Source organism: Thamnophis elegans, chromosome Z, assembly GCF_009769535.1.
Source record: "Thamnophis elegans isolate rThaEle1 chromosome Z, rThaEle1.pri, whole genome shotgun sequence".
NCBI classification, from domain to species: Eukaryota; Metazoa; Chordata; class Lepidosauria; order Squamata; family Colubridae; genus Thamnophis; species Thamnophis elegans.
This window is the reverse complement of record NC_045558.1, coordinates 5,952,243-5,977,074: the sequence shown is the minus strand read 5'-3', so window position 1 is coordinate 5,977,074 and position 24,832 is coordinate 5,952,243. Positions and strand designations below refer to the sequence as shown.

Here is a 24,832-nt window from a genome sequence, read left to right as displayed (position 1 = left end):
AGCAATAAACATTTTGGCCTCAACTGTGGTTGTGAGTTGAGGACTACCTAGAATCCAGTTGCCTGTTTCTTTAACTCTTAGCCACCCTGCCAACTTACCTCTGTGCTTTGCCCTTTATATCCGGTTCTTCATAGGTGAAAGTGTCATTTCTCACAACCCTTGAGTTACTCACTTACCAACATCTCCCAGAGGACCATCTGCCATCAGGACTTCAAGTGATCCAGGAGGACAGCGGGGAGAAAATCATGGAGTTTAAACAAGATCTTATCATCGAGTACAGCAACAAAGCTACACAGGTAAGCGGAAGCGGGGGGAGGGGAATAGCGCCTGTCATTTTTATTTGTCCAAGTTCATGCAGATGACAAATCCAACAGAAGGACGTACAGGGCTCCCTTGGGGTGAATCCCATAATTATTTTACTTTCTTGCACATCTTCAGCGCCAGGGTGGCCCAGTGGGTAGAATTCGGTATTGCAGGCTGACTCTGCCCACTGCCAGCAGTTCAATCCTGACTGGCTCAAGGTTGACTCATCCTTCCAACCTTCCGAAGTCAGTAAAATGAGGACCCAGGTTGTTGGGGGAGAAAAGGCTGTCTCTGTAAAGCATTGTGAAGTGGTATATAAGTCTAAGTACTATTGCTATTGCTACCATCCATGAAAATTTTGGAAGGCTTGAATTGGGACATATTCTCTATCAGAATGGACTATTAAACCATTTTTAGCTGCAGCTCCTCCACAGCCTTTCATAAATCCATTTTTCTTGGTATATCCAGAATGGAGCCTTTGCTCAGCACTGAGCAGCTGAATCTGAACTTTCTACCTTCTTCTTAAAAAATAAAATCAAAATGTCATCAGTTTCATTATGTTCCTTGCATCTATCCAGAAAACTGTTGGTATTGAAGGCAATAAATGTACAATATTAAATAGTTGATATAGAATATTGATTACTGAAATATGAAAGAAGAGGATATCTATTCTAGAGGCCATTGTACATAGTTCGACTGGATTTTGCCAAGTATTTCGGTTGGATGGATTTTGAAAGAAATGTATTTCTGGAAAATACTTTCTGCATCTTACTTTGGTTTCAAATATTGCTGCCATTCATCTAGTTTGCTTGAAGCAGAGACTAATAACTCTCTTCCAACTATCATGTTTTATTAAAAGGCTTAAGCTTTGTGAAGTGGAAGTCCATTCATCAGATGCATGAAATGGTTTTGGAAACACAACCAGCCACTGGGGTGTGTAACAATTATTGCACATAATGCATATGTGCAAGTGAAGCAAAATATCCATTTGTTGGTTGGTTGTTTAAATACAATTTAGAATACACCTTATTCCAAACAATTTGGTTGCCTTATTCTTTAAAAAGGTAGGAAGAATTAAAAAAATGAAAAACAAATTTTAGAACAGTGTTTCTCAACCTTGGCAACTTTCAGACATGTGGTCTTCAAACTTCCAGAAAGCTGGCTATAGAATTCTGGAAATTGAAGTTCATGTCCTATAGAGCTTAGCTGCCATCTTGCCCCAAAGCCTGGAAGGACAGCCATGTTTTCAGAGACTTTCTTCATTTAATTTGTGGCGTGGCATGATGACGTCACAACATACGTGACCTCCATGCCATTATGGTTTCTTCGAGATGCCTTTGCCCTCAAAGATCACACCCAGATCCCGTCTTAGATACATACTAGAATATTTCTTTTTCCATCCAACAAAGGACAGCCGGGGAAGACCTTAGCCTTCTCAAAATATTTTTCATGATCCCCTCAAAATCTTCGGCATTTGATCTCGTTGCAGGTGCTCCCCCTGACTGCATACCTGACCATCCCAGTACTTGAGCTTTCTTGTGAAACAATCGATTTTGAAACCTGCCTGGTTAACCAAACGAGATCTGAAGGGGCACTTCTGGTGAACCGTAGTGGATGCAGAAGCTACTGGGCAGTTCTCTTGCGTAAGAGAAATGGTTGAACTGGTTTTCCTTGTACTGATGCAGAGTTCCTTATAGGGAACCCTTAAATTAAACTCTTCTCTTAAATTCTACTTTTTTTCTTTTTCTTTTTTTGCAAATTCTGAAATAAGAGATAGTCTAGAATCAGAATCGAAGACATTACCTGCATTTTGATATAGTGAATGTTTAGGAGTTTGTGTTATTTTTAGGTACATGATACAGATAGATGATAGATAGATAGATGATAGATAGATAGATAGATAGATAGATAGATAGATAGATAGATAGATAGATAGATAGATAGATAGACGTAGATAGACAGACAGACAGACAGACAATATTTGAGCTAATTTGGAGATGTGGTGAAGGTATTGGCCTCGATGCTAGGAGGTGGTGAATTCTAGTGCTACTTTAGGCGTGAAGCCAGCTGGGTGACTTTGGGCTAATCATTATGAGACTGGGAGTTCTAGTCCCGCCTTAGGCACAAAAGTGATTTGGATAACCTTGGGCTCTCTTGCATATCATACGTATATATGTGTGTGTGTATGTATGTATGTGTGTGTGTGTGTGTGTATCTATATATCTATATCTATATATCTATATCTATCTATCATCTATCTATCTATCTATCTATCTATGTATCTATCTATCTATCTATCTATACATACATACATACATACATACATACATACATACATATATATATGTGTGTCACAACCCCTGGTAAGCCCCAACTATGGGAGGAAGCTAACTGCTTCCATCATCTGTCAATCGACTCGTCACAAGAGTCCATCACGACAGAAACCCAATATTTTTACTGTTGCCTTTGTTATATTTGTGTTCTTTTATTTGTGCTGATAAATAAATAAAGGAAGACTAGTATAGATCTATTTCAAGCTATTTAGCTCTCATCAGCTAGCCATATATATATATATATACACACATATATATATATACACACACACACACACACATATCCACCTCACAGGAATGTTGTTGGGAAAATAGGAGAAACAAGAAAGCGTATTAGATATGTTTGCTTCCCTAAGTTACTTATAAATTAATAAAGGCAGGAATTAAAAAAACACAAATGAATAAATATTCTTGGCAGCAGTCAAGAATTAGTCAAGGATGATAGATTATCTTTCTTTTAAGAATATCTGTTGAAACTTTAACCAGTACTTCTTAATTTCATTTTAAAGCTGAAGATGAGCGACATAAGGATCCTGAAGTGTTTTCCATCTCCCCAAGTAGTGGCATCCTTGAGGCCCGCAAAGGTAGCACTGGTACCAAAGCCCAACTGGTGGTCCATTTCACCCCAAGGTAGGTCAGGAGAAGACCCTCGTGGTTCTTCTGCGTGCCCCAAGCTCCAGACGAGCTGCCTGATCTGAGCCAGGGATGATAACTGTATTATCCTTGTTTATTGCCCATGAGGGAAAAACAATTGGACCGCACCATGGGAAATTAGTGGCGAAAATTATTTTGCCACAGCATGGGCTTACTCCACCTCAAGAAAATAAGGTGGGAAGGACACTCCCCCCCCCCCCCCCCACTTTTTGAAATTTCCCAAGATTCAAAATGGCATCGCTTGGGGAATTTTCATGGAGGGATAGAAAATGTTTTTGCTTTCCAAAGCCACGCCGCTCCCATTCCCATTTAAAAACTCTTGGGCAGGGTGCGTGAAATTATGCATTTCAGTCTTACCACTTCTGAAATAAAATGGTGAATTTTTTCAGCATCGAGTGCCCAAGCTGGAATGCACATCGTAGCACCAGAAACCTGGAAGACCAGCTGGCTGGCTCATGCATGCCTGGTTTTTGGCCGGCTTTGGCTGTTTTCCCACGCCATTATGGGCCCGCATTTCAGTGCTCCTCAAACGGCTGATGTGGCGAGAGAAATCCTCTTGTTGCTATGGTCTGTTTTTCTCTCCCAGTGGCCTCCTTGTAGCTTGGATGAAAACTTTAAATCACCTCACTGTTTTCATAGACCAATCAAGGAGTTGGACAGGAGGTCCTCTAGTCAAAAGGATTTACCCTGGAAAACATGCTTGTGCATAAGTACATAGTCCGTTTGCACAGTACGGTTATTGAAATTGGCTAAATCAGCAATACAGGCAGTCCTCAATTTACAACAGTTCATTTAGTGACTGTTGAAAGTTACGACGACGCTGAAAAAGTGAGTTTTTCACACTTACAACCATTGCGGCATCCCCATGGTCACGTGATCAAAATTCAGACTCTTGTCAACTGGCTCATATTTATGATGGCTGCAGTGTCCTGGGGTCACATGATCCCATTTTGTAGCCTTCCAGCAAGCGAAGCCAATGGGGAAGCCAGAGTCGCCTAACGACTGTGTTACGAAAGACCGTGAAATGGGGTAAAAGCCACTTACCAAATGTCTTACTTAGCAACAGAAACGTTGGGCCCAGACATGGTGCTTATTGAAGGACCACCTGGACATGCAGGCCCTTTAACTTGGCTTGGACTAAGAGTGGATAAAAGGTCAACAGAAGCCGAATGGGACAACCTGCCTCAGCCCATTCGCTGTGGCCAAACCCACCATGGCCAACTCGCCACGGGATAACTTGTTGCAAGACAATTCAACAATTCAGTTTAATTCAGTGTTTCTCAACCTTGGTGACTTTAAGTCCTGTGGACTTCAACTCCCAGAATTCCCCAGCCAGCTCAACCAAGGTTGAGAAACACTGGTTTAATTACTTAAAATATAATTAAAAAAAAATATTTTAAGGCTTGTCATTCACATTTTATTTTGCCCCTCCTTTGGCATTCTTTGTTGATTGTATCGATACTATTCTTTTGATTCTATCAATAAGTCCCCGTTGATTCTCTTGTCGGAAGTTCACAAAAGGCGGGATCGTGTGAAACCCCCCCCAAAACTGTCATAAATATGAGTCAGTTGCCAAGCCTCTGATTTATCATCATGGGACCGCAGGGATGTGGTGACAGTCGTGAAGTGTGAACACCATTCATAAATCACTTTCTTCCGATGCTATTGTAACTTTGAGTGGTCCCTAAACGAAGGATAGTAAGTTGAGGACTGCCAGTACTCCTAATACAATGCAATTCTCTGCAATTCATTTCGAATGCAATTCTTGGCTGATGTGGTGGCCTGTTTATTTAGCTTGGTTTAGAAACTAAGACACTGAGCTTGTTGATCAGAAAGGTCGGCAGTTCGGCGGTTCGAATTCCTAGCGCTGCATAACAGAGTGAGCTCCCGTGACTTGTCCCAGCTTCTGTCAACCTAGTAGTTCAAAAGCACATAAAAATGCAAGTAGAAAAATAGAGACCACCTTTGGTGGGAAGGGAACAGCATTCTGTGTGCCTTTGGCATTGAATCATGCTGGCCACATGACCACGGAGACGACTTCTGACAGCGCTGGCTCTTCCGATTTGAAACGGAGATGAGCACCGCCCCCTAGAGTCTGGAACATATGTTCTGTTCAACGATTTATTCGCTTTCAGTGTAACTCATGTCCTCCAGCGAGTTGTCCTGTGGCGAGTTGGCCATGGGGAGTTTCCAGTCACAGGCAGGAGAGACCCCTTCAATGGTCTTTCTGTCAAAGGGAGGACTCGCTTCTTAGCCTTTCTCTCATTTCAGAGACAGTGTGGACTATGAAACCACAGTGACCGTGGTTGGGATGCTGGGGGAGAAGCCGTGCCTGCTTCTTGTCCAAGGAAAGGGCTCCTACGATGAGAGGTATGAAGACCTGCTCAAGGGCAGCTGAAGAAGCAGCCTCGGGGGACTTCCGGCAAGCAGCTTAACAGTAGCTGGGTTTTTTTTTTTTTAAATACTAGAGAAAAATAAAATATTTCTATATCTCTGACTTGGGTGCAAGCTTGACTTCTCAAATAAGGATCCTGCTTCTGCATAGAGCAGGGGTGTCCAAACTTGGAAACTTTAAGACTTGTGGACTTCAATTCCCAGAATTCCCCAGCCAGTTCCCAGGTTTGGACACCCCTGGCATAAAATAATAGAGTTGGAAGGGACCTCCAGCCCCCTGCTCGATCAAGAGACCCTATAACTGGGATGGCGAACCTATAGCACACACACCACAGGTGGCACGTGGAGCCATTTATCAGGGCACACGAGGCGTTGCCCTGTCAGCTGGCCAACAAGCATGTGCGCGGTGGCCTGCTGAGTTTAGCCTTTTTTTAAAGCCATTTTTCACCCTCCCCAGGCTCCAGAGGCTTTATAGGAGCCTGGGGAGGGTGAAAAGAGCCTCCCCCTGCCCCCCCCCTCCGGAGGCTTCAGGGAAAAAAGAGTGCAAAAAAACGGCCCTATGGGCAAACCGGAAATTTGGGAACGGACTTCCAGGTTGCTCATAGGGTCGGTTTAAGCCCTCCGGAGGCTTCAGGGACTTTCAGGAGGGCTTAAACCGACCCTACGAGCAAACTAGAAGTGACTTCTGGTTTACTTGTAGGGCTGTTTTTTGTCCTTCAGAGGTTTCAGGGAAGTCTCCTGAAGGTCCCTGAAGCCTCCGGGGGCACGAGGGAGGCTGTTTTCACCCTCCCCAGGCTCCTATAAAGCCTCTGGAGCCTGGTGAGGGCGAAAAAAGCATGCAAAAAATGGGGTGGGAGCGCCTCTCATGCACGCATGTGCACTGAGGGGGTTGCATGTTGCATTATGGGTGTGGCACACTTGCGCACGACCCCCCCGCACTCCCTCCACTTATGGCACGCGAGCCAAAAAAGGTTCGCCATCACTGCCCTATAGCCTTTCAGACAGATGGCTGTCTAATCTCTTGTTAAAAACTTCTAGTGTTGGAGCATCCACTTCTGGAGGCAAGTTGTTCCACTGGTTAATTGTTTTCCCTTTCTGGGAATCTTTCCTTAGTTTTAGGTTGCTTGTCTCCTTGGTTAATTTCTAAGTATTGTTTCTTGTCTGGCCTTCAGGTGCTTTGGAGAACAGATTGACCCCACTCCCTTATCTTTTTAGGAGTCTCTCAAATATTGGAAGACTGCTATCGTGTTGCTCCTAGTCCTTCTTTTCATTAGACTAAACATATCTAGTTCCTGTCTGCGTATGTTTTGGCTTCGAGGGTGACCAAAGTATTTTCACCAGGCAGCCTTTGCCACAGGGCAGCTCTAATGATAACTTGCCTACCCTGGAGGCCTTGGAAATACTCGACAAAGTAACTACACTCACGTAATATGCTGTTGAACTGATCCTTTAACTGTGGTTTACAGATAGTCAATGAGAATAGAGCTGGGAGGGACCTTGGAGGTCTTCTAGTCCAACCCGCTGCTCAAGCAGGAGACCCTATACTATTTCAGACAGGTGGCTGTCGGGTCTGTTTTTAAAAATCTCCACAACTTCTGAAGGCAAGATGTTCCACGGGTTAGTTGCCCTCACTTTAGGAAGTTTCTCATTAGTTGTAGGTGGCTTCTTTCCTTGAATTAAGAAGAAACTTCCTAACAGTCTTCAAATTATATCTGTAATGGAGCCTGGTCACTACAGTTGTAAGTTGTAACAGTCATTAAATAGGCCAGTCATACAACCAATCCAACTTTATTTTTTATTTTTTTTATCGTGGACCTTAAATGAAACCATTGCTTGCTGTAGCATAGTTTTGCTGAAAACTGTGAGTGCTGGTTTTCAGCAAAACCATCGTAAAATGCAGTCACATAACCACGTGATGCTATGCAGCCAGTCTTAAGAACTATCTGAGTAAATCACAAGTTCAGCTTTGGCTTAACAAATTTGGTAATCAATCCGGATGAATTATGGATGAATTTCATACAATACATGAACAGCTTGGCTTGTTTTTGGAGTTAACTTGTTTTTTTTTTAAATAGCCTTTTAAATAGATTAAGAATAACAAAGTAATAGACATGAAAGGGATCCTGGAGATCTTCTAGTCCAACCCCCTGCTCAAGCAGGAAACCTATGCCCTTTCAGACAAATGTTGTCCAATCTTTTCTTTAAAAACTTCCAGTGATGAAGCAACCACAACTTCTGTAGCCAAGCTGTTCCATCAATTGTTCTCCTTGCCAGGAAATTTCTCCTCAATTCCAGGTTGGTTCTTCGCTTGATATTTCCATCCATTGTTTCTTGTCCTGCCTTCAGATGCTTTGGAGAATAGGTTTAGTTCCTCCTTTTTTTGTTGCAGCTTCTTAGATATTAGAAGACTGCTCTCATGTCTCCCCTTAGCCCTTCTTTTCGTTAAACTAGACACACCCAGTTCCTGCAACTGTTTTAGCCTCCAGGCCCCTAATGCTCTTCGCGCTCTTCGCTGCACTTTCCAGAGCAGGCGTGTCAAACACAGAGCTGGATACGGCCCACACAGCCCACGCCAGCCCTGCAAGGACGAAAACAATCCCGATTTGTGTCATGATATGGCCCACGATGCGATCAGGTTTGACACCCCTGTTCTAGAGAGTCAACATATGTTGTGGCAACCAAAACTGCATTATTACAAGTTTGATTTTATTAAAGCTTTGTAAAGCAGTATTAACACTTTGTGTGGTCTTGATTCTATCCCTGTTAATTGTACTGGCTTTTTTGGTGACTGCTGTGCATGGCTGGCTCATATTTAGGTGGTTGTCCACTTGGACTCCCAAGAGCCCTCTCACATTTACTACTACTGAGCCAGGTTATCACCCATTCTATACCTGTGTGCATTTGGCTTTTCTTGCCTAAATGTAGAACCTCACTTTTCTCCACGCTGAATTTCATTTTGTTAGATAGGGCCCTGTGTTCATGTCTGTTGAGATCCTTCTGTATCCTGAGCCTGTCTTCTGGAGCGTTGGCTATTCCTGCCAGCTTGGTGTCGTCTGCAAATTTGATGAGTTTCCCATCTATACCTCATCTAAATAATTGATAAAAGATATTGAAGAGCGTACTCAGCCTACAACAGAGCCTTGGGATACCCAATTGCCTTCTTCCCTCCATTTACATGCAGTTCCATTAGGGACTATACACTGAGTGTGGTTCGTCAGCCAATTACAAGTCTGTCGGATGGTGATGCTATCTAACCCACAATTTTTTTTAATCTTATCAAGTAGTAGGTTGTGGTCAACTTTATCAAATGCCTTACTGAAGTCCAAGTAAATTTTATCCACAGATTTTGCCTATCCACTAATTTTGTCACTTGCAACAAGGTTTGTCTGGCATGATCTGTTTTTGATAAACCCATGTTCCTTTGTGCATTCAAAACAGTAATGTAGTTTTTCATAGGGGAAAAAAAAGTTAGATCGTGAACTATACAAGATGTCCTTACATGATTTGGGTGCTTTCACACAGATGTAGCAAGAAAGACAAAAAACCATTAAGTGCAAGTAGTCCTCAACTTATAACCATTTAAATGACTGAAGTTACACAGGCAATGAAAAACGTGACTAATGACTGTTTTTCACATGACCATTGCAACATTCAGAAATTTGTCAACGATTCATATTTATGACAGTTGCAGTGCCCTGGGATCATGTGATCCCCTTTTGCAAACTTCTGACAACTCAATGGGGAAGCCAGGTTCACTTAACAACCATGTTCTTAACTGCAGTGATTCACTTAACAGCTGTGGCAAGAAAGTTGGTAAAATGGGGAAAAACTCAATCTCTCGCTTAGAAACATAAACTTTGGGCTCAATTGTGGTCGCAAATCGAGGACTACCTTTAACATCTAACTTGGTGCCAACCATCGTTCTAAAAATTGGCTTTCCAGGAATTAAATGACTCGGAACCATTCACAGGCTTTATTAATGTAATTTATTCCATTAACATAAATTTAATTAGTTGATTAAGACATCTTTTAAGAATTGGTTTAACTCTTTAGAACACCAGCAAAGCAATCGTCAGCTATTTCTTGCTACAACCAACCACTGAATCGCGTGATTCCTTAACCTGCTTATTTTGCCTCTTTTCCTTTTAAGGATTTAAAAATAATTTTTCTCCCTGTTCAGGGTAACAGTAATACGTTCTTAAAAAAAAAAAAGATACCTATCCCAGTTCATCTTCAAAAATAATGTGTGATAAAAAAAAATAAGGAGACAAGAAAAAAAAATCAAACCAGCAATGGCTCTTTATGAGTTCTTAGAAAAATTTTGAAAATGGAGCCCAGCAGCAATAAATGCTGTGCTATGATTTTTTAAAATTGTCCTCAAATGGACTGACAGCCCCATTTTCTAGCTGATTCTAATAATCATTATTCTCCCCTCCAGCCAAAAGCAGAACCTTGGCTACTTTAGAACTTACTCGTTGGAGTAAGGATCATTCAAGGGGAGAGAGAGAGAAAACACTTTGTTCCAATTGCACATTAATCCCAGCACTGCAGATAAGGCAATCTATTTTCAGACTGCTGATCAGTCAAGTTTCTCAGGTACCCCCCATCTCCCTCCACCAACCCCAACCCACCTTCATTGGACACCCTCGCGATTAATTCATACAAAAGGGCCTATTTTTAATAGGTTTTCTAAAAGACCAAAAGCCAAAGATCCTTGCTTACAAATTCATCTCCGTAACAGTCATAAAGCCGGACTGCACATCAGGACGTATCACAGGTCATTTCCCAGGCCTTGAGGGCAGGTTGCACAAAAAGTTCTGCTCAGTTCCCCGGATATTCAAATACCGCAGCTGCTCCCATCCCAGTCCCGATGCACATTGAAACCACGCCGTAGCCCCTGGAACAAGAAAGCACATCAGGCCTAAGCTCCACAGGCAGAGGGTCTCGGGGACCAGCAGTTTGGAAGACACAAAGGCATTTGGGGAGAGGAAAGACCTTCTGACAGAGAATTTACTGGCTAAAGAAGAGACCCAGTTTGGCCTAGTTGTGAAGGTGCAAGTCTATAAACCAGGAGACTGAGAGTTCTAGTCCCGCCTTAGTCAAAAAAGCCGGCAGGGTGACTGACTTTGGGCCAATCACCAGGAGGCAGGGAGTTCTAGTCCCGCCTTAGTCATAAAAGCCGGCAGGGTGACTTTGGGCCAATCACCAGGAGACTGAGAGTTCTAGTCCCGCCTTAGTCATAAAAGCTGGCAGGGTGACTTTGGGCCAATCACCAGGAGGCAGGGAGTTCTAGTCCCGCCTTAAGTCATAAAAGCCGGCAGGGTGACTTTGGGCCAATCACCAGGAGACTGAGAGTTCTAGTCCCGCCTTAATCAAAAAAGCCAGCAGGGTGACTTTGGGCCAATCACCAGGAGGCAGGGAGTTCTAGTCCCGCCTTAAGTCATAAAAGCCGGCAGGGTGACTTTGGGCCAATCACTGTCTCTCAGCCCAACCCACCTCACAGGGTTGTTATTGTGGAGAAAATAGGAGGAGGAAAGAGTACGCAATATGTTCGCTTGCCTCAAGTTATTTATAAATAAAGGTGGGACATAAATAAAACGAGCCCAAATAAAAACCTTATTCTCAAGAGGAGTAAGATTTAAAGCAGGGCGTCCTCTCACTCTTCCGTTTACGCAATTTAAAAACTTGCAGGAGATCCGGTTTTACATGTCCGACCTCCCGAGCAGGTGGAGAAATTCCTTGGTGGTGGGCGTCCTTTAAAAGCCAACCAGTGCAAGCCGCGTACTCGTAGTTCCCGCCTTCCACGCTCACCTCTTTCCCCTGCGCTTCAGCTCGTTGAGCAAAGTGACAACTTGCCGAGCCCCGGTGCAGCCCAGAGGATGCCCCAAAGCAATGGCACCGCCCAGAGGGTTCACCTTCTCCATGGGGATGCCAAGTTTCTCCACACAGTAGACGGCCTGGATAAACAAGACAAGGGAACCAACTTCACTCAGTTGGGACAAACAGCTGGAATAAGTGACCTCGTGGTTAACTCTTTCCTTTCTTTTTCTTTTGAGATGTCACGTTTTATAACCACAACTCTATACACACATCAGTCCCACAGGCAGCTCTTCAGTTACAACAGTTCATTTAGTGATTCCTGGAAGTTACAATCTCACTGACGTTTATGAGCATTGCAGCAACCATGCGTCACCTTCAGTTGCTTGACAACTGACTCGGTTACGACAGCTGCAGTGTCCTGGAGTCCCGTGACCCCCTTTTGCGACCTCCTGACAAGCCAAGTCCATGGAGAAGCCAGATTCACTTAATAACCGGGTTACTAACTTAGTAAGTGCAGTGATTCACTTAACGATGGAAAAAAAGGTCATGGAATGGGACAGAACTCACTTAACAAATGTCTCACTTAACAACGGAAATTTTGGGCTCAATTTTGGGAACATATTTCCTTCACGGTGTCTTCATTCTAACCTCCCCTCCAAAAACCTTACCTGACTCGCAAAGGCCTCATTGATTTCAAACACATCGATATCTTTCACCGTCAAACCTGCAGGTTAGAGATGGGCACAATTTAGCGGCGTAAAACCTACCTCTTCCAGGGGTATTATTATTATTATTATTATAGGTGACACACCATGGAGATTCGGTGTCCTTCTGCCCCAAAGATGCCCCTAATCAGTCCTAAAAACCATTCCAGGAAGACCTCCCACCCCCTGAAGGGCCACCATGAGCAAACAGTGCAACAGGTTGAGGGAAACACTCTCCTCCCGAAGGGGAATGGTGTCAGGAGCCCTTCCACCCAAAGGAAGGATACTCCATTAACTGCGTGGATTTCTGCCCGTCCCTCTTCATCTCAGATGATGCTGCTCACCTGCTTTTTTCAGTGCCTCTGGGATGGCAAAGGCTGGCCCTATGCCCATAACATCTGGTGGGACCCCAACCACAGCATACGATTTCAGCACCCCAAGGACAGGAAGCCCCAGCTGCGCAGCCGCGGAACGTCTGGCCAGGAGCACTGCAGCAGCCCCATCACTGACTTGGCTGGAGTTACCTGAGAGAAACCATTTCATGGAGACCTAAGTTATGAGGTGCAGGCGAACCGATAGAACAGCACAGCTGAGTTCATTACATCACCGCCATCCAGAAACCAGTGATAGAAAAGATTTCTACAATGAACATCACTCTCACATATAAAGAGGGTTGCCAAAAAAAAAAAAAAAAAACAATTAAAAAAAATCTAATGGAGTCTAAAAACAGTTTACATGAACTCTGCAAATTGTGTAATGTGGAAATAACTTTTCCCTTTTCTCACATTAACAAGGCAATTTTGTAACAACGATGGGAAATGTATGAAGGGGCTTTGTGTATGCTTGGGGAGGGGGGGGGCTGCGTTCTAGGTGGCCAACATGGCATAAAATGAGACTTCACTTTATTTTATCCTCACCACCACTCCACTGTGTGATAATCTGGGCTGAGAGATAGATGCCAAGACATGGCCTGAAGTCACTGTGCGAACTCTGCCACTACATAGAAACCTGAACTCAGATCCCCTAATCTCCATCTGTTATTCCTATTAGTTTGAAAGCAAACTGGCACACATTTTACTTATTTTTACATTTATTTTTTTATCTTTGAGAGGGACTGGCCCAACGTCCCCCACTAAGTTTCATGCCTAAAGCAGGACTAGAATTCACTGTCTCCCAGTGATGGTGCCAAAGTCCCCCTGATGGCTTTCATGCCTAAGGTGGCACTAGAGCTCACCATCTCCTGGTTTCTTAACCAAACTGGCTCTATGGCACTAAGTCAATCCCCTCCACTTTGTCTCTGGCCTCCGAGACAAAGGCTTACCAGCTGTGGTAGTCCCATTCTCCTGGAAGGCTGGCTTCAGCCTGGCTAATCCCTCCAGCGAGGTGCTGGGCCTGATCCCTTCATCCTGCAGCACTGTGATTATTTTCTCAGTGCCCTGGTCATCGGTGACGGTGGTCTCCACGGGGACAATCTCATTTTTAAACCAGCCCAACTTCTGAGCTCGAGTTGCTCTGGAAACACACCACACCCAAATAATTATCATTATGGTATATGTTTGAAACCTCAAAAAGACTTAGTATATATAAGAAAGGAGCCCAGATGTATTTTAAAACTTTCACAAGAAACATCTTCAAGAAGTTAGAGAGAAAAGAGTCAGATAGAGGGAATTGTTTTTATTAGTCCTGGAAATAATCATAACTATTCCCTTGAAAAAATGGCTTTTAAGCAGCACCAACCTTGATCAAACTGTCATTTATCTTGCACAATACAAGATAAACTCTGAATAGTTGTTAAGGACCCTGTCATAAGTTGAGGAGTTTATCTTGACGGATCTCCCCAGGGCTAATTATGATTCAGTTTCAAAGTTCTGATGCCCTAATGTCGCAGGACTTCCACAACAATGAGTAGTTGGCGACTCGCTCTGCTTTATAACCATCATGATTTAGTACTGTAATGGACATGCTCCTTTATTGTCATAAGTGGAGGACTATCTATGTCTTACAATAGCAATGAAGAGGATTCCTACAGCTCTAATGCTTAGCAGAATAATAGAGGATGCGACCTTAGTCCGAGATGGTTCGTAACATGAAACACAGATTCCCTATTTATGTAAACACAAATGAGACTGTATTATGTTAATAGTAATACAATGCCATTTTTTTTTAAAAAAAAACCATGTTAGTTTGTGTCTGACAAAAGCTTGACGTGTGTGTCTGTGTCTGTGTGTTTAAAAGCAGGTGAGTAATCTACCAAAAGGGTCTCCAAACTTGACAACTTTAAGACATGCAGACTTCAGATCCTAGAATTCCTTATCCAGCCATGCTAGCTGAGAAATTCTGGAAGTTGAAGTCCACAAGTCTTAAAGTTGCCAAATTCGGGAGACCCCTGATCTAGGAGAATAATGACCTCCCTTTCCCAGACTTGCTACCTTGCAGTCCAGTGCTTGTAGTTTTTGGGGGTCTTGAGAAACAGAAGTAAGGATGGCTCAGCTTTCCCACCAAAGGTCCTATTTGCTTTCAAATGACCCTTGGCCCCCGTTTCTGGTAAGCAACTGAGCCAGCTCTTAGTTTCAGCAAATCCTGCAGCCTTAACCTAGGTTACTTGCCCCAGATATATTGTGATTGTACACAATCCTTGCATAGAGGCAACAGGGCTGGGTTCTCCACAACTAGGAGTTAATATCTGAATAGAACTCTGGCTGCACTTCCATCAGCACCCTCTGGATCACAGCAGACTACATTGGGGGAAAGGACACTCAAGGGTCTTAAGACCCTTGCCTTTATCAGGCCAACTACGCTGTGTAAAATCGTTAGCCGGTCTGGAAGATAATGGGAACCGCAATCCAAAATGACTAATGATACATAAATGGAGGGAGCCATATAAATCTGTGTGGTCATAGTCTTAAGCAAGGTATCTTCAAATTGGCTGGGGAATTCTGGGAGTTGAAGTCCACAAGTCTTGAAGTGGCCAGGTTTGGAGACCTCAACCTGGTCTAAGCGAAAGAGTCCAACAAGGACATGTTATTTTATGCATTTGGAATAAACTATGCTAATTTGGAAACACTCATTAGTTGGCATCGGCTTTCCCAACTATAAAGCACTAGGATATCTAGTATGGGTAGTCCTCAAGTTACAGCCGGTCGCTTAACAGCCATCTAAAGTTATGGCCAACCCCTCCAAAATGGGGCTTACTATCAGATTTGAAGTTTTGACCATGGGGCCCCCTCCACGGACATGTGACATAATTTATGGAGCTCAGTAGTGCTTTTAAAAGTCATTTGCCGTGTTATCTAGTCATGTGACTGCATTTCACGATAACTTTCCTGAAAACTGGCACTTACTCGTTTTTTGGCAAAAACCACAATCCTAGCAAATCATAAGGTTTGCTTAACAATTCCAGCCCAAAATAGATGCTCTATGTAGCTCTATAGAGTAAATGAAGGGCAGTGAAACAGTGGCCAGAACTTTTTTAAAATCTTAGGACTGGTCCATCTTTATGATTCTGGTGTTTGCTCTGAAAAATGAGAACCGCAAGCAACATAAATGTGGGGGAAAAGCACACAAAACAGCAAAAAGCCATCCCTTTCCGCTTACTTTTGTTGAGAAGCAAGGGCGAAAGCATCTTGCTTTTCTCGGGAGATACCAAATCTTTCTGCCACATTCTCAGAAGTTATTCTGAAAAACAATATTTAAAAGCATGTGGATCAGTTCATGGGTTCTAAAGCATCTTTATCTCCTTATTAAGAAGAAGAAAAAAAGAAAGGACAAATGGAACAAGTTGCCTCCCGAATGTTCTAACTCACAAGTCGCTATAAATTAATTCAGTGACAGCAATTGTCACATCTTCCCAAAAGCAACTTTACAGTAGCTACAGTAGTTGGTGAAAATGGAGGCCTGGCGTAAAAAGAGACACTATTAAGCTCATCTTCTAATTATCAAAGCATCTTGTCCTGTTTTTTTTTTTTTTTTCAAATATGCAAAATTGGGTGCATTTGCTCTACTCCACAATGACTGCAACTTTTGCTTTTATGATGCAGGATGTTTTATAACAATGCTGGGTGTGACAGGATGATATTCCAACACTCACAAACCGGGAGGTATTACATCCACCCACTCATTACTCAAGTTTCCCAGAATCTTAACAAGGAACGACTGGTATTGTGCGCTTAATCTAGCAGTGGCTAGATTTTAATGGTGTTGCCGAATCAACAACATTTGTTTGTGTTAGTGTAGCACAAAACCAGTCGACATCGTGTCCCAGGACAACGTGGGAGCCCAGACTGTACCAAGCTTTTAATGTCAGGAACAGAGAAACTAAAGGCGAAGCCTCTTACCCCATTGGGATCAGGCAGTCCCTCGCTTTGCTGAAGTCCATGATGCGAGAGCTGACATCCCCGGGGTTGGTAGCGCTGCGGAGAGACATGCTCTCCACTCTGGGGGGAGCGGGGAGGAGAAGAAAAGGAGGCTGTGAATATTTCTCATTTAAAGGTAGTCCTCGACTTAAAACCACTCGTTTAATGACCATTCAAAGTTCCAACAGGGGCTTACGACCATTTCTAACATTTGCAATCACTGCAGCATCCCCATGGCCATGTGATCAAAATTTGGGTGCTTGGCAACTGGTTCAGACTTATGATGCTTGCACAGTCCTGGGGGGCGGGGGGGGGAGGTGTTATCACCTGATTCTCCTTTTGTGACCTTCTAACAGGCAAAGTCAAGGTGGCGCAGTGGTTAAATGCAGCACTGCAGGCTACTGCTAGATCAGCAGGTCAGCTGTTCAAATCTCACCGGCTCAGGGTTGACTCAGCCTTCCATCCTTCCGAGGTGGGTAAAATGAGGACCCAGATTGTTGGGGGGCAATATACTGACTCTCTGTAAACCGCTTAGAGAGGGCTGAAAGGCCTATGAAGCGGTATATAAGTCTACTGCTATTGCTATAAAAAGTCAATGAAGAAGCCAGATTTATTTGACAGTTGTGCTACTTAACAACTGCAGGGATTGACTTAAAAGCAAGAAAGGTCGCAAAATTGGGGCTCACTTTAACAGCTGTCTCGCTTAGCAACAGAAATTTTGCGCTCTATTGTTAGGGTGTCAAATTTTTCAACTTTTGATTTCCAAACATAAGCAACATTAGGGGCTGCTCAAAAGTTATGACACGCCTTGAGGATTGCGAAGATATTTTGTTTACTTTAATATAATTTGGATGTACCTGATAATTATAAATATTCCAACTTTTTAAACATTTTTTTTTGTTTCATTTGCCATTGAGGATTATTTGTGTACAAATCATGCATGGATTCCTCAAAAACCGAATGAATAAGTAAGCATTTTAATAGAACTAAATGCACGAAGTTACTATACAACAAAAATGTAAATCAATGTGAACCATGGACTGCTGGAAAATATTTAATTAAAACTCCAAAACTTCTGTACCCAGATGAAAGTCCATTTGGACTTGTTTGTCTTGGCAAACTGATATTAAAGTTCATTGTCAGCACTATTTCAAGAAATTTGCAGATTCCACATTTGCCCCCCCTCCCCTACCAGATTCAGATCCAGAAGGGCTCCAGGCATGTTTCAAACATTCCCTACTTTCACTTCAAAATGACCCAGTGAATTGTATTTCCTCAAGAGAGACCTATCCTAGCACTTGAAAGAAGAGCCAACTGTTCAATGACCTTCTGAAAGCTATGACAATAGGGGCCAGGCCAGCTGGATCTCAGGGGAAGGGTACTCCAAAGGGCAGGGGGGGGGGGAAGGACCACCTCCTAGATCTCACTGGACAAGAATATTTAAGGGAAGAACCCTGGGGTAGATCCACTCCGTTGGACCAAATATTATCAAGCAGTTGTAGGAGTATAGCATTCAAAGTCAATAGGGATACAGCAGTAATGTTTTGGAATTTTAAAAGTGGAGCCATGGTGGGGCACAGGATATTTGTGAGTTTTCTTGAAATGGCCCCTCTTATTAAAGTTTAATATATTATTAAAGAAGCAATTGCAAATCCCAAAAGTGCTTTTCTCAAGAAACAAACCACTTCATAACTGCATGGCACAACATAGTATAACAAACCCATTGGAACTTCTCACAGCTAAAGCCACAAGGTTCACGAGAACTGCCATGCAAGAGAACAACTGGGGATTTGTCATCTTCAAAGTCTGTGTGTCCATCCTGAGTAATGTTGAATTTTAAATATCGATGCATGTAAAGAAGCAGGATGTCACCAACTGAGCTCCAATGGAGAAAACTGATTGTTTTTTGAGGTTGTACCATTTTTGATAACGTGTGAAACAAACCATCCAGAACATCTGTCACAAGCTTACACACCTCTAGATTCTGGCCTATGATAAACACTTCGTAGCAGCAATCATGAAGAGCTAGCACAAGTTTGTGGAGAGGAGAAGATTAAGCCTCTGTGCTTTATTGAGGTCAGTGTTACTCCACATCAGATATCGTACAACTGCAGGAATGTAGCAATGCAAACTTAGTGTTGCACAACATCAGGGAGCTCAGTTCAGCCTTCACAGAGTATTCAACTTTGTTCTTGGATTATTCCAGGAGTTAATTTGCCAACCAAGCTTATGCGGGCAATTGCGAAATTTAAACCAAGCTATGGGGGTGTAAAGCGACGTGTGGAGGCCTATCCCAGTATTTGTCTAGCTACAGCACGGATGGGTCCTGATACAGCGTGTGAATATTGAAGGAGGCCTAGGGCTCATTTTCACAAGGCCTGTGAAGCAATTGTTTCGTTTGGAGGGATCAGGAGGCCACACCAATCAACACAGCCATAATTGATTAACCTAACCTAGTTTCCAAGTGGACTGCTTAAATCAGTTGCTTTTGCATTTATGCAACATGCTATGAGATCGTGGAAGAGAACGAACGACATTTATAATGTTTTTGCAAGCACAGGGGTTTCTGCCGTACTGAGACACCCGTTCCTTTCAGTTCAGTTTTACAGAGGTGGCACTGAGGATGGGCTGATAACTTGCCAAGGCGCTGACTGAAGATTTTGAATCAAAGCAGATACCAAACTTCGCACTGTAATCTTATGTCCAGCACTACATGCTGTGGAACAAGCCTAAAACTTGGCATTCACCTGCACTCACCCACAGCTACGCAACTGTAGTGGAAAGGACATCAAGAGGAAGTGGATTTATTTCACCTGCTTAATTCCTGGCTTAAGGGCCAAATACTCCCACTGGGGAGGTTAATATCAAGGCATCATGCTAGTTTCTTAGAAGCTGTTTTCTCTTCCGCCTTGCCAAGAAACGAATGGCTCTCAGCAGAAGAGCAGAGAAAGGGCTACAGAGGACAAAATCTTTTTTTTCTCTTCGAGACGTTCTTCACCCAACTTCAATGAGAAAACCGGCCACTCTCATAGCTGCACAGGGAACACCACCACAGCTGAGGAAAGTCTATGGAGATTCTCAGCCATTCCATTCACGGTTGTCCCAAAGGTGCTTCTTCAAGAGGCAACTGGACTTCCTTTGTTTTTTTCTTGAAGACCTTCCACTTCTCCTCCAAGAAGCTTCTCCGGTTCTGAAGCGATGAGAAGCGAAACGTTTTCAAGGAAAAACAACGAAAGTCCGGTTGCCTCTTGAAGAAGCACCTTTGGCACAGCTGAGCGTTTAAGCTGGCCTGTGTTTGATATTTGTGTGTGAGAATACAGGAAGGGGCTTTTGACAGCGACCTGATGCCGCAGACATTTCAGCCTTTGGTAACTTCTGACAATACCTGCTCTTGATTTCCAGAAATCTATTGCGCTTGTTGCTTATCCCATTTTATACAGGTAGTCCCCTCTTAATCGTTCAATTAGGACGGACATACTCAAAAGCTACTTTTGACCCAGTTCCAGAGTTCCAATGGGTGCACCCACACCCACACCCACACACATGGGCGCGTCACTGTATTTCGGGCAGGTTTGGCAACTGGCTCATCTTAATGGCGAGTTGTAGTGCTCTGAAGTTATGTGACTGAGATTTCTTTTTTTGAGGGGCGGGGCAATATCTGGCCTTTTGCATCTATTTCTGGCAAAAAAAAACCACCAAAATGGCCATTGGAATACTTTGATTTGCTTAATGACTACTACAAAAAAAAGAGTCATTAAAAGAAGTCTGGAGATGTAGATGACTCAACATGAGAGGAATTCTGGGTTCCCTCCATTATGGCTGTATTTTGAGGACTACCCGTATATCAGGGTTGTAGGCTAGACTGAGAAATCAAAATCCCAGAAAAAGGCAGACAGAAATTTATTCCACGTTGCCAGCAAGGAAACTATATGTGGACGTAGCAGTAGTGGGGAATCTGTGCTATGAAGTAGCAGCTGCACGGAATTTCCCCCTAGTAGCCCTGTGAATTGGTAAAGAAGTTATCTTTTTTATCCCAAAGTATCAATTAACAGAAAAAGCAGGGAACTTAATTCTAAAAATGGTTTTGATGAATGCAAAGAGTTTGCATTTTACAATGCTTTCATTCATTTTAGCAGTTGGACTTATATACCGCTTTTAGTTAAGCAGGCAGCACAAAATGGATACCTACAAGGTGATTAAAACCATATTTTCACCACCTCAGCTGCTTTTAAAAAATATATATATATATATATATATATAAGGCTGTTACACAAACAAAACAAACTGGATGAAAAAACCCACTGGAGGTTATTATAAATCAAATTAAAATTATTTCCAAGACAAATTAGGAAACGAGATTTCCTTGAGGCTGGTATTGTGCAACAAAGTGCAATATTGCTCTCTCACACTCCTGCAAAACGCTGGTCTCCAGAAATCCTACAAAATACAGATTTTCATAATCTCCTTAAAAATATTACACAATGGGGTAATCAACAAAAGGGATGCTATTGGTAAGCAATGAACAATTACGGGGGGAAAAAACTTACCCACAGGCCAAACCAATATCATAAGAACCATTTCTAATGCCACCTGTAAGTAAAGAATAGAAATTTCACATCAGTCAGTGAACTCCACATATACTCTCCTTTGTAAGTGCTACTGGGGGAGGGAGGATCAGCATATTCATTCACTTAGATGGTGTTTTTTCCCCCCAGAAAGGAATTAAAGATTATATCAACTTTATCCTAGAAAAAAAAATAGTATTCCTAGAACTCTATAGAACAGGAGTCTCCAACCTTGGCAACTTTAAGACTTGTGAACTTCCAGAGTTCCTCAGCCAGCTTTACTTTGCTGGCTGAGGAATTCTGGAAGTCTATAAGTCTTAAAGTTGCCAACGTTGGAGACCCCTGTTCTATAGAACTTACTGGCACCCAGATTATTACTTCCTCTACAGAAAGTATTACCAGGCAATCTACAATGTTACCTTCTAGAAGTTAAAACCTCTACATACCATAGTATATCAGGTATTTGAAAACCCCTGTGGTTCAATGACTGAAATTCTACGTTTACTCCATGCGTGGAGTCTGACCGTCCCACGGGGAGGGACCCAGCCTTCTTACCAGCAATATTAATCAGAGCTTGCAATCCAGATGAACACTGCCTGTTAACGCTCATTATTGGTACAGTCTCTGGGATGCCACTAAAATAAAAAAGATAAAATACTTCAAATGTATAAAAGGAGGAATTGGAAAAGACCCTCAAGCCTCAGCGGACTAATTTTAAGGTTTTGTTATGCCTCGATGGCCTTGGTTTGTTACTTTAGGAAGATCCATTAAAAACTGTGCAACTAGGAACTGATTGTACAGCACTCTGCAATCCTCAACCAAGCTTAGGTAGAGAGGCCAGTTTGGTGTAGTGGTTAAGGTGCTGGCTAAAAAACCAGGAGCCTGAATTTGAGACCAGCTTTAGGCATGGAAGTCAGCTGGATGACTTTGGGCCAATCAGCCTTGCTCAGGCCAACATACCTGATAGGGCTCTTGTTGAGGAGAAATAGGAGGAGGAAGGAGTATTAGGTCTGTTTGCCATCTTGAATTTCTTATAAATAAAGGCAGGGTAAAAAATCAATCAGTCAATATATGAATAACCTCTACAGAATCTCACTTCCATCTCCTACATTAAGGATGCCCAACCTTGGCAACTTTAAGGCTGGTGGACTTCAACTCCCCAGAATTCCTAGCATGGGGAATTCTGGGAGCTGACATGCACAAGTCTTAAAATTGCCAAGGTTGGGCATCCCTGAGCTATACAATGAAAACAGCAAAGGAGAAACAGGAGTACAAGTGCCTAATATCAAACTGGACTAGAAGTCACATGACCTTTCTTTGCAACTGCTAGTATTAACCAAACCAGATTCCCTCTTTTGGCCTCTGCCTTGGTGTTTTGTGCCCATGATCTCGCTTCTAGGTTGTTCAGTGGCAAAGTTCACCTGATAAACTGCCCAACTCTCGCAATCGTGCATCCAGCGCCAGGTTGAAGTACATTGCCTAAGTACAAAAAGATGCATTCACTTCGGTTATCAGGGTTTGGTTACCCTCCCAGATACACTGCAGAGGCCATTGCTTAAAAAGGTAGGAAAGGTAGGTGGGATGACCACAGCCCACTCCCCGCCTGGTAGTTTGTCCATCCATCTGCAGGAGAGGAAAGGAAACCAGAGGCTGCAACCCAAAAGGTCCTCACCCACGCAGATATCGCCCAGTTGGTCAGGCCTTAGCTTCACATCGTTCAGGACAGCAGTCATGACCACAGCCAGGAGTTCGTCTGGTGTAGTTTCCTGGAAAGGGAGTGGGAGGGGGGGGGAGAGAGAGAAAGAGGGAGGAAGGAAAAGAAAAGAGAGGAAAGAAAGAAGGAGAGTGAGTGGAGGGAGGAAAGGAAGGGGAAAAATAGGAAGGAAAGAAGAGAGAAAGAGGAAGGAAGAAAGGAAAAGAAAAAAGGAAGGAAAGAAGGAGAGTGAGTGGAGGGAGGAAAGGAAGGGGAAAAAAGAGGAAGGAGAGAGAGAAAAAGAGGAAGAAAAAGAAAAAAGAGGAAGGAAGGAAAGGAGAGTGAGTGAAAGGAGGAAAGGAAGGGGAAAATAGGAAGGAAAGAAAAGAGAGAGAAAGAGGAAGGAAGGAAGGAAAAGAAAAAAGGAAGGAAAGAAGGAGAGTGAGTGGAGGGAGGAAAAGAAGGGGAAAAAAGAGGAAGGAGAAAAAGAGGAAGAAAAAGAAAAAAGAGGAAGGAAGGAAAGGAGAGTGAGTGGAGGGAGGAAAGGAAGGAAAAGAAAAAAAGAGGAAGAAAGGGAGAGAAAGAAAAAAAGGGAAAAAAAGAAAATTAATTAATTATCTGGGTAATTTGGCAGCCTCTTTCTGTTTCAGGTGTTGGTCTGGGGATGATGGGAACTGCACTCCATAAGGCACTGAACGCTGGATCCCCCAGGGCAGCCGCCTCTTTACTCCCACCACCCCGCCCATCCAAACTCTTTTAAGTGGGATCATCAGGCCCATAATCCCCGGCATAATCCCCTGTACAACTCCCATGTCAAAGAGAAGGACCTCCCCCCCCCCCCAATGTATGTATGTATGTATGTATGTCCGCGCCCCGTGCAGAGATGCTGGGTTACCGCTCCCAGGGAGAAGGCCGAGGGGCCGTGGACCATGGGGTTTGTAGTCCGAGGCCTCTAAAGGAGCCCAGTTTGTGGGGGTTTCGCCCCGCCGTTCACCTTGAAGCCGCCCCGTTTGCTCCTGGCGATGGGGGTCCGTCGTCCGTGCACCACCACCACATCGTCCGGGCCGGAGAGCGAGGCCCGGCAAGGGGAAGGCGTCCAGAGCCGCGGCGGCTGGGAGCCGGTCAGATGTCCGAGGACCACTTTCAGCCGCTCCATTTTCGCCGCCTCAGAAAAACCTCTGCCACAACCGAAGCCGGAGGGCGCATGCGCAGCCGCGCGGACCATTCCGATAAAGCCCCGCCCCCCCATCTTTCCATAGGCTGAAAGGCAGGCTCCGTAGACTTTGAAAAATTGAAGAGTCGCCCCCACTCCTTCGCACTCAACGCCAGCTTAGAAAACGAAGGTTTTATTCTATCAGTAGAAATTTCTCGTTTTTAGGATCCTTCTTGCGATCTACACGTATGGAACTCTCCAAGGCTTGTTTCAAAGGCCCAACGGAGTTTCTCTTTCGCTCGAGGAAAGCCAAGCTACAGAATCTACCCTCTACACTTTCCTATCTCTACAGATTTACGTCCGCCGACGTGGAGTGCGCACTCTCCACAGGGGGGGACTCGCTAGGCATCCTGGGACGTGTAGTTCTTCGTAGCTGCCGTCGCTCCCACAGGGGATTCCAACAGTAACATCGCGGGCAGTGGGTTTATATTCGTCTGAATGGTCCAAGCAGGAATTCCTGGGATGAACTTTTGCCAAATCTGCAACTGCGGGCTGGGGGAGTGAATTAACGAGCCAATCTGGGCAGTTTGGGTGCCATACTTTGCAAAATAAATAAATAAATAAAATAATAAAAATAAAAACTGCTCTAATCTGCACAACCCATTAGATACCATACAGGTAGTCATCCACTTACAGCCATTCCTTTAGTGTCCATTTGAAGTTACAACTGAAAAAAAAGTGATTTATGACACTTTCTCACACTTAAAATTCAATTGTTTTACAACTGGTTCTGTGAGCGTGGCCTGGTGGGCGTGGCATGGCTCAGTGGGCGTGGCAGAGGAAGGTTACTGCAAAATCCCC

At 43.6% G+C, this 24,832-nt stretch overlaps 2 protein-coding genes and 1 long non-coding RNA gene across 3 annotated transcripts in view; 2 read left to right on the top strand and 1 right to left on the bottom strand.

Moving 5' to 3' along the window:
- Positions 1–5,746, top strand: part of DLEC1 (DLEC1 cilia and flagella associated protein) — an 86,792-nt gene extending 81,046 nt beyond the window's left edge. The window contains exons 35-38 of the mRNA XM_032238265.1: positions 135–296; positions 1,793–1,946; positions 3,146–3,266; positions 5,562–5,746. Coding sequence (XP_032094156.1) covers positions 135–296; positions 1,793–1,946; positions 3,146–3,266; positions 5,562–5,688 — 564 coding nt within the window. The 3' untranslated portion in view covers positions 5,689–5,746. The remainder of the gene's footprint in view (positions 1–134; positions 297–1,792; positions 1,947–3,145; positions 3,267–5,561) is intronic.
- Positions 5,747–9,643: 3,897 nt separating this feature from the next.
- ACAA1 (acetyl-CoA acyltransferase 1) lies at positions 9,644–24,042 on the bottom strand. Its single transcript, XM_032235365.1, has 12 exons — positions 23,813–24,042; positions 22,798–22,891; positions 22,547–22,604; positions 21,681–21,760; positions 21,108–21,150; positions 16,543–16,641; positions 15,803–15,883; positions 13,530–13,720; positions 12,553–12,732; positions 12,173–12,228; positions 11,496–11,641; positions 9,644–10,581 (listed from the first exon to the last, which is right to left on the bottom strand). The coding sequence occupies exons 1-12, from the start codon at positions 23,972–23,974 to the stop codon at positions 10,506–10,508; spliced, it is 1,266 nt and encodes a 421-aa protein (XP_032091256.1). The 5' UTR covers positions 23,975–24,042; the 3' UTR covers positions 9,644–10,505.
- Positions 22,612–23,628, top strand: LOC116520901. Its single transcript, XR_004256864.1, has 2 exons — positions 22,612–22,688; positions 23,469–23,628. It is a non-coding gene; the product is annotated as an uncharacterized LOC116520901 (long non-coding RNA).
- Positions 24,043–24,832: the final 790 nt, after the last annotated feature.

Bases quoted from the DNA above. Each gene is read 5' to 3' on its own strand.
- ACAA1 (XM_032235365.1), bottom strand. From the start codon at position 23,974: ATGGAGCGGCTGAAAGTGGTCCTCGGACATCTGACCGGCTCCCAGCCG. The intron at 21,761-22,546 runs GTGAACTTTGCC...TTTTTATTTTAG, and splicing joins AGAGTTGGGCAGTTTATCAG to TGGCATCCCAGAGACTGTAC. The intron at 16,642-21,107 runs GTAAGTTTTTTC...CGCTCCCCCCAG, and splicing joins GATATTGGTTTGGCCTGTGG to AGTGGAGAGCATGTCTCTCC.